Raw genomic sequence first — 9,933 nt, 5'->3', positions numbered from 1 at the left:
CTGCTGATGGGAGATTGTTTCCTTTAAAATAAACCTTGTGCATTTCTTTCGTTAAGTGGCATGAGAGGTGGCCTTGAGTGTTTGGGCAGGAAATTAAATACAGGAGCCAGTAGTGGGATTCCTGGTACAACATTTCTAGTGGAGCTATTATTTGGGTGACTTTGCTTATTTTCCCTGTAAAGGGATACAGTAACATTGTCCAGTGAAATGACTCTCAGGTATACTCACTTAGCTATTGCTGTTTCTAGTTTTACTCTTCAGTAGCAGTAATGCTGTGCAAGAATTTAGTTCTTTGGTCAATATATTAGAACATCCTTAGGAGCTACGTATGTGCCGCACTTTCATACTCACAGTTTAATAAAGCTATCCAGGCATACCATGAACAGTCTTGAAAATACATTTTTAACTGGAATATTAGGTGGTGATGCAGTTTGTGGGCACAGAGAGATGTCCACTCTGGAAAACAACACTTTTCTTGTGTTAGTGTGATCTGCACTGACTAATGTTTGAATATGATCTCAAAATGTATTCCTATTGGTTGGTGAATATCCATTACAATATGGTGTTCATTAAGCATTCTGAAGTTGGATTTTGGTAATGTTGTGAAATTTTGTCTAGTTGATACTAAGTTTTGATTACTATTTTCTGAATGTCTGTGGTACCAAATATATACAGTTTTTGTTTGATTTTTAGTAGCAGTGTTTCCTGCAGTAGTGCTGTGACAGTCAGTTTAAGAGGAGTGGCCCTATGGTACTTGCCAACGATGAGGATGACAACCAAGAACAGCCTTTTCCATCCAAAAAAGGGCATAGATTAAAGCTTACATGTAGACCTCTGGTTGAACAAAATCTAGAATACATTCTCTCCATTCATAGATTGGATATAGTAGTAGTAGTAGTAGTAGTAGTAATAATAATATTCAAATATATGTTGACTCTGTATTATTGAAGTCTAACATTATTAGTTATTTTAGAATTGAACAGACTTGACTTCTGGAAAGATGGTAGAGTGATAAGTCGTAAGCCACAGTAGCGGGTGGCAAGCAACGCAACTTACGAGCCGATTAGCCATCTATTAACTTAATTTCTTGATAGGAAATTGGGGGGAGGGAATTTTGATGTACAATGTATTGTATTTTATTGCTGTTAGCCGTCTCGATTGACCTCAAAGGGGCAGGATATAAATAATTTTATATTAGTTTTTTATTATTATTATTATTATTATTATTATTATTATTATTATTATTATCATTAAAAGATTCTCCCCCGATAAAGGGGATCTGGACAGGCCCAGTGGGGTTCTCATGGAAAGAGGATGAACTGGTTCAGAACCGGGGGGATCGGAGTGAAAGCCTCTATGAGGACAAGGGTGGACTGCGGCCGTGAATTGGGGCTGTTTTAAGCAGCAAAACTCTGCAGATATTTGACTCCAAAATAACCTGCAAATCAATACCTGTTGACATATTTTGAATTCTGGAGGAGTAGCCTTATTTGTTGAGTGCCTCAAGTTGTTTCTGACTTATGGGTGACCCTAAGGAGAATCAATCATAGAGTTTTCTTGGCAAGATTTATTTGTAGGAGAGTGCCTTTGCCTCCCTCTGGTAAAGTGTGAATTGCCTAAAGAACACCCAGTGGATTTTCATGTCTGAGTGAGGATTCAAACCCTGTTCTGAGTCATATTCAAACATTCAAACCACTACACCGGCTCTTTGAGTAGCCTACTACATTCACCCCTCCAAGTCCATGGACTTGAAAATCCGCAGGAGACAACCGCCATTAACTTCAATGGGGCACGCCTCTGGGGCTTGAATATCCATGAGTTTTGGAACTCACGGGGGGTCCAGAACAGATCCCCCATGAGTTCCAAGGGCCAACTGTACCTGGAAGCAAGGAAAAGCTATGCTACAATCACATGTTAAAATTTGTATCTTATCTCTATTCTGAAATCCTCTTTTCTGAAAAGATCTTGCATATCTCTTCTATTCCACATAGCTATAAATTAGGATATGGGTAGTTAATTATTAACACAAGATCACACAGCACTTCCTACAAGACTTATCTAGGAACAAATCTGATAGTACTATCCAGTGACTGTGAAATCATGGCTGGCATCCTGTTCAGTAGTTACAATATTGTAAACTTGAGATTGACTTACAACTGCTGGGGATTCACATGTATAGTCATTATGACTGACTAAAATCCTAATACCCACTGTTTTCAGCATGGCAGTGCCCCAACCAAAGGCTTGCCAAACAACTGCAGGTTGAGGCACCAGAAAATGACATCCACACTGCTTTTCCAATCACAAGGTACCTTGAGACAAGCAGTTGTGACAGGACTCAAGAGTTTTTGACACGTTTCTGCAACTAGATATCTTTTCCAAGTGCTCCGATCAACACTGCCTCAGAAATCCTTCTGTTGGGAGGCTATCACACTGAAAAGGTGGGCTGAGAAGGCTCTGTCATCCTAGTTACATCTGATAATGCAAGATATCAAGCAGTCTTTTAGGGGTTTTTTTAGGGCTTGAGATAAGGATTCCATTCATAGTGTTTTTTCTTAAAAGCAAAATTCACTTATTTTGCAGCTCTTAGTTTGGATTATTTTAAATTTTTACTTCCAACTCCCTAATTAAGAGTTTTAATTCTTAGTTATGAATATGGATCCATGTTCCATCAATTTCTGGAAAGCAAATGGGCAAATTTCCATTGTAATAAAGTCTTGGAGAGCAAAAGAGATCTAATATTTTCCCTTGGATTTCCTTCCACTCCTGTTTTTTGACTGCATTGTCTAAAATTTGTCTGTCAGAGCCCTTTGCAGTTTGTTTTTGTGCTGGTTTACATCATGTGGTGGTGTTGTTTTTCATTATTTCTGCTGTGGATTCTATTACTGCTTTTTCCTGTGTGGTATATCCAGTGAAACAAATTCAAAGGAATTGTAAAACCTACCCACTCTGACCTTTTGCACACTCAGGACAGTTGGCAAGAAGAGTTATCCATTTCCAGAAGTCCAGCACTGAAGGTTACTGGAATCCAAAGTAACAGATGTTTGAACTTTTAAAGGTACAGCTCCTCCCAAAAAAAGTGTCTGTACACAGACACTTTTGTGCTTCATCTGGACTGTTCGGTAATAATAATTTCCATACTGAGACAAACATAATAAGCTGTAGGGAAACACGTGGCTCCTGGTGAAATTAATAAATTGTAGCTAACATGGCATAGTGGCTTGAGTGTTGGAGGCCAGGGTTTGATTCCCTGCTCAGCTATGAAACCCATTTGGTGACTTTGGACACGTCGCATGCTCTTAGCCTCAGGGGAAGGCAATGGCAACCCTCCCCTGAAGAAATCTTGCTAAGCAAACCCCATGGCAGGTTCACCTTTGAGGTGCCATAAGTTGGAGATGACTGGAAGGCACACAGCAACACACCAAAGGCTTCACAGAGTGCTATTCTAGCAGTACTTTATAAATGCTAACATTGGTAATGGAAAGTATAACCTAAGAGCACTGGCAAACCAGCTGGGTTTGTCCAGCTTTTAAATCTTCATCACATTCTTCCTGGTTTTCCCTCCTTGCTATATTTTTTTAGCTGAATGAGCCTATTTTGTGACATTTTCAGGCTGGGTGACAACCATCCAGGCCACCAGATGTTATTGGACTGCAACTCTCAGCATCCCCCTCAGCAGATGCAAGGCCCACCCATTTTAAGTGGTTTGGACAATGTCTTCTTAATTAAAAGAAAATCACAAAAATCATAAAATCACACATGAGGATAACCACTTTAATCTGTTGCAGCAACGACAGCTGCTTTTGGCCTGATCTTTTGTGGACTGGCCAGCCTCCTTCTGCAAGGGCTGCACAAGTGGAACTCTTTTGTTTACACAATGACTGTTTTGTTAACTGCCCTGAACTCACAACCCACGACATCCCTATAGATGAGACATCAAGACCCCCTGTCCTCCACTGTTCTGCTTAATTCCTGCAACCCCATAAAACCTGTGACCTCCTTAATAGAATCTATCCATCTGGCACGTGGCCTTCCTCTCTTCCTATATCCCTTCACCTTTCCCAGCATTATTGTCCCTTGCAATGAGTCTTTCCTTCTAATGATGTGTCCAAAGTACGACAGCCTGTTTGGTCATCCTGGCCTCCAGGGAGGTTTCCAGCTTGATCTGCTCTAGGATCCATTTGCTTGTCCTTTCGGCTGTCCATGGGATCCTCAATACTCTTCTCCAGCACCACATCTCAAATGAATGGATTTTCCTCCTATCATCTTTCTTGACTATCCAGCTCTCACATCCAAACATGGTAATGGGGAATGCGATGGTTCTTTATGACTGTTAATAACACATATATCCTTGGTTCCCTTTGGTGCTGCAAGGAGCTGTATATGCAGGGTGACCAGGGTGTCTTCTCCTTTTCCAGGACCTGTCCTCCACTCCTATTATTATTATTATTATTATTATTTATATAGCGCTGTAGATTTGCACAGCACTGTACATAAAAACAATAAATATAAAAGAGTAAATCTGCCTATGGCGTACAATCTAAGAAATGATAGGATAATACATATAAAATACATAGTAATACAGGAAATGGTTCAATAAAACAGGCAACAAAAAGAACATCAGATAGCAAGTGACAATCATGCAATGTCTGGGAACGCTTCTCTGAACAGGATGGTCTTCAACTCTGTCTGGGACCTGTCCTCCATTCCTATCTTCTGTCCAGGAGGAATCCCCAAAGGTCTTCTACTTTGAGCAGATCTAAGAAGCATGGATTTACATTCCTATGAGTGTTTTCAGCTTTTATTTGGTCATGTTCTACATATTTTCTTGAATGCCCCCCATTTTGTGGTGCCTTGACATCCTGTGTGGTGAAGACATGTGCAGGGTGAACAGACATGTCCTCATCCTCCAAGACGTGCCCTACATTTCAGTCCCTCAGGTTCAGGAGGAAACCCAAAAGGTCTTCCATATTGAGCATGACTCAGAAGCATGACTTTACATTCCCGTGAGTGTGTTTTGAGCTTTTTTATTTTGCAGTGCCCTCTATTTTTCTGGAATATTTTGCAGGGCCTTGTCCTCCTCAGCAATGAGAACATTTGCAGGGAGACCAGGCATGTCCTCCTTTTCCAGGACTGTCCTCCATTTCAGCCTCTCTTCAAGAGGAATCCCAAAAGGCCCTCCGCTCTGAGTGGGACTAAGAGGCACGAGACTCATATTTATTTATATGAATATTTCTTGCTTTTTTTAAAGCTTCCATTTTGGTCCTGCCCTCCCTGTTTTCCTTGTGGGCCCTCAGTCCCTTTGGCTTTGTCCCCTTGCAGGGAGAGCAGAGAGAGGGCCTCTCTGACCAAGGGCATGGGGGGTGCTTTGGCTGCCTCCAGCAAAGGGGGAGCATCCAAGAGTTGGAAGAGACCCCAAGGACCATCCAGTCTGACCCCATTCTGCCATGCAGGAAATCCCAATCAAAGCACCCCCTGCGATGGCCATCCAGCTTCTGTTTAAAGACCTCCAAGGGAGAAGTGTGTTCCCCTGTCCAACAGCCCTTACTGCCAGGAAACTGAGCCGGGATCTCTTTTCCTGGGGCTTGCATCCATTGCTCCATGTCCTTTTCTCTGGAGCAGCAGAAAACAAGCTCGCTCCCTCCTCACTATGCCATCCCTCCAAGTACTGAAAGAGAGCTATCCTATCCCCCCTTAGCCCTCTCTTCCCCAGCTCCTTACGCCTTTCCTGCTATGGCTTCCAGGCCTTTCCCCATTCTGGGGACCCTCCTATTCGGAAGGGGGTGCCTTGGGGGGGGGGGCAGGCCAGGGCCGCCTGCCTGCCTGCCTGCCCCCTCCTCGCCTTTTCCCAGCCTCTCTTGCACCGGGAATCACGTGGAAGGAAGGAGGCAGGCAGGGAAGGCAGGCAGCCAGCCAGCTGGGTGTTCCCACCCAGAGGGAGGGAGGGAGGGGGTGCCCTGGGCCAGTCCGGGGATTGGCAGGGGCCGAGGGCTCCTTCCGCCGGAGTGGGCCAGCCTCAGGGGTCCCCCTTCCTCTGCCTCTGCCTGGGGGCCATGGAGGTCTTCATCCCCTCCTTCCGCTACGAGGAGAGCGAGCTGGAGAGGGGCTACACGGTGAGTGAGGGAAGAAGCAGGGCAGCCTCGGCCACCTCAGGGCCCCCTTGCTGCCCACAGCAGGAGGACGGGGCAGCCAGAAGGGGCTGCAGAGAGAGGCCTCCTCCTGAGCCCTGCCTTTGGGCTTTGGGATGGAGGAGGCTGTGGCCAGGGAAGGAGGCTGAGGAGGACTGGAGAGGACTCAGCTCCCAGGCCTTGCCTCTATCACCCAGCCTCCAGTCCAGCAGTAGTGCCTATCACGACTACTACATTTGCTGTTCTTTGTTGCTGTTGTCTGCTTTCTGACTCATGCTGGCCCTAAGGAGAACTTTCCATGGGGTTTTCTGGGCGAGATTTCTTCAGAAACGGGTAGCCATTGGCATCTTCTGAGGCTGAGAGAGTGTGACTTGCCTGAGGTCACCCAGTGGGTCGACATGGCCGAGCAAGGATTGAAACCCAGCTCTCCCATGTCCTAGTCCCACACTCAAACTACGCTGGCTGGTCATTTCCAACTTATGGTGACCCTAACATGAGGGTCATGAGGTTTCTTGGCAAGTTTTCATTGGATGGGATTTGCCATGGCTTTCCCCTGAGGCTGAGAGAGTGTGACTTGCCCAAGGTCACCCAGTGGGTTTACATGGCCAAGCAAGGATTCAAACACTATTCTCCCAAGTCCTAGTCCAAGGCTCAAACCACTACTTTCCACTGGCTGGTCATTTCCAACTTATGGTGACCCTGAGACAAACCTATCATGGCATTTCTTAGCAAGGTTTAATTGGAGGGGATTTGCCATGGCCTCCCCCTGAGGCTGAGAGCGTGTGACTCACCCAGTGGGCTTCCATGGCCAAGCTGGGTTATATACCTGGCATTGCTCTATGTGCTCTGGTGCCAGGTCCAGGTCACCCTTTGCATGGTATGAGTTGGCTCTTGTTTCTGAGTCTGATAAGATTGGCAGTTGCTTCAGGGGTGATGGCCTCTGGGCATTTGTGGGGGGGAAACCCAAGGGAAAAAAAGAGTCTTCTACAAAAGATGCAGGCCACAGATTCTGGTGAAACATCAGGAACAAACTCTTCTAGAACATGGCCACATAGCCAAAAAAAAACCCACCGAAAAACGTAGCTTTTGTTACTTTTTAAAATGTACCTAGGTGGTTGGAATTCTGTTATTATATTGACAAATTCTTAACTTTCCAAAGTGGTCTGTCTGTTGGCTGGTTTGCTCAGGGAACTTCTACAAAAGCAAATGGCAACTGTGTGTCACATACTCAGCTTTTAAGCGTAGGGAGAATTGCCTGGCTAAACTGTGAGGCTACCTTCTGACAAGCGGCTAATAACACCAGTACACTTTTATTGTTTGAGTGTTAGACTGTGGGGTTTATCACACGGGAGGAATTTCTCTTAATTTCGAATGAAAAGAAAGTGGGGCCAAAACACATTCACATGAATTTGCTAGTTCAGCAAATTTACATGCATTTGAATTACGTTCGAACTGACTTCCCATTGCCCACAATTGCGTGTGGTACTCTATCACGCAATAACGTGAAACCTCATGATTGCGTTCAGATTGCCATTGGATTATACTTCCAATTTCCCTTGTCTGATAAACTCCTAAGATCCCAACAGATGGGAATTTGAATTCTTACTTAGCCATGGAAACCCACTGGGTGACCTTAGGCAAGTCACTCTCTCTCAGCCTTACAGGAAGACAGTGGCAAACCTCTGAATAAATCTTGGCAAGAAAACCCAATGATACAGTTGGAGTAAATCAGTTTGATGCCACATAACAACAATGAAACAATTATTTTAATCTAATCCTCAACTAAAATAGAATAATAATGTAGCTCTCTAGAAAACAAGTTAGTTATAAAGCAAAGTTGGTTACTGCCTTGAGCAAGAATGAAACAAGCTAAAGAACCTCTTGGCCTCCAGGTATTTTGGACAACAACAACAACAACAATAATAATAGTTTTTATATTTTCTGCCTCTGTGGATCGAGGTGGGATTACATCAATAAATTTAAAATTGCAGTTCCGTTAAAAATTACAATTTATATAAAATAAAATCACAACATTATATCAGTCCTATAAATCTTAGCTGCCCTAGCATAGCCATTGGGAATTGGTCCAAAATGTCTTGAAGACCAAAATGCCTTGAACGCCAACACTCATTCTGGTTCAGTTGTGATCTTATCCTGATGTTCTACATTGTTTTCTATGGAATAGCAGAGGAAGTAACAATTATGACACACCTGCCCCTTGTAAAGCCGGGATAGACATATTCCATCCACGATGAGATGATTGAGCTCCAAATATCTGCTGACGCTCAACACAACTGAGTTGTCTAAGTGCAAGTTTACACAGCTATACAGAAACAGTCATTATTTGTTGTTATGCATTTCTTAGTTCTTCACAGCATGTGTAACCTAACACCCAGACTTGATTTTTACTGAGTCTAAACTGTAGCTTTTCTGACTGTGAGTAGCATGGTAGGGATACTGATAGATTCAGATGCTTCCCTTTGACCTTGAGTGCTCTGTAGTGTGGGAGTCATCTTTTAAGGAGAAGCTTCCAGTCATCTGAGTCTCCTTGTGGTGTCCAAACACAGAATTACCAGGCCTGAAACAGAACTTGAGCTAGAAAGTGGAACCATGGCTGTGGCTGATGACTGGTTCTCTAAGGAGGGAATAGCTTTGCAAGGAAAGTCTACAGCACAGTAATTGGTTGTTACGTGCCTTCAAATCATTTCCAAGTTATGATGATCCTAAGGCAAACCTAGCGCAGGGTTTTCTTGGGAAGATTTCTTCAGAGGGGTTTTGCTTTTAATACAGTAGCAAATATATATATATTTAAAAATATATTTCTTTATGTATTCCTTGCACACAGAAATGTCAATGAGGATGCAAATTTAATCTCAGCGTCTGTTTTCACTGATTTTTCAGCTTCTCATGTCTTGCCTTCCCTATATGAACCAGATTTTCAACACAGCAGTGCATGTGTTCCTGATTGTAACATAGCATTTGAGATGTAACATTCTTTTCAAGATCTTTGGAAATGAGCAACATGATTGTTTAGGGATGGCCAACTGTAGCTCTTCAATTAGTTTTGGACTGCAGCTCCCATAATTTCTCACGATCGGTCATGTTGACTAGGGTTGATGGAAGTTGCAATCCAACGTCATCTCAAGTCGCAAGATCTTCCAACCCTAGTTTGGACAAATGGTTGAGCTGTCGTCCCATTTGACAGTAGGACTGCCTTTTAAACAAATTACGTTGACAGTGGTGAGATGGTTCATGGGGATGTTTTCCTCAGTTAATACCAGTCAACAGTTAAACTTTTTGTTGCCACTTTAAATTGATGTCTGGATCTCAGAACTATTGAACCTCTGTTTATAAATGCAACAGTTGTTCATAATTTGGCAGTGAATGACCTTTAAATGTAGACGTTTTGTGAACATGTCCTTGGGGAACAATTTAACTTCAGAATGACACCCATGAGCACTTGTTATCATTTAAATGTGTTTCCTTTGTCAATAACAGAATAGCAAGGACTAGTTAGATTTCTAATCTTGATTCAGATACTTAGAAACCAGATGAATACAGTAGTGCATTTTTTATTTTTATTGAGCAAAAAAACCCCAAACAAACATTGGAATGGTATGTTACAGGTCAAGGTGGCAAAGTTTTAGGTGGACTGAGGTAGAAAGGGTTTATTTGACTGGCATGGTTACAGTATTCTTAATTAACTGTTTTCATGTTATTTCTAAATTGTTTTTGTGGTTGCAGAATTAGGATAACCTGTCAAATGGTGTTTTTCATTATACAACAAAAATAAAGAGTTATTCTT

At 43.0% G+C, this 9,933-nt stretch overlaps 1 protein-coding gene across 1 annotated transcript in view; it reads left to right on the top strand.

The window, feature by feature from the left end:
- Positions 1-5,951: 5,951 nt before the first annotated feature.
- The window catches only part of SNX24 (sorting nexin 24), a 70,490-nt gene continuing 66,508 nt past the window's right edge, over positions 5,952-9,933 (top strand). The window contains exon 1 of the mRNA XM_089512266.1: positions 5,952-6,113. Coding sequence (XP_089368392.1) covers positions 6,054-6,113 — 60 coding nt within the window. The 5' untranslated portion in view covers positions 5,952-6,053. The remainder of the gene's footprint in view (positions 6,114-9,933) is intronic.

This window comes from Sceloporus occidentalis, unplaced genomic scaffold (assembly GCF_023333645.1).
Source record: "Sceloporus occidentalis isolate IW3139 unplaced genomic scaffold, rSceOcc1.0.p SCAF_1, whole genome shotgun sequence".
NCBI classification, from domain to species: domain Eukaryota; kingdom Metazoa; phylum Chordata; class Lepidosauria; order Squamata; family Phrynosomatidae; genus Sceloporus; species Sceloporus occidentalis.
This window is presented reverse-complemented; position numbering and strand designations above follow the sequence as displayed.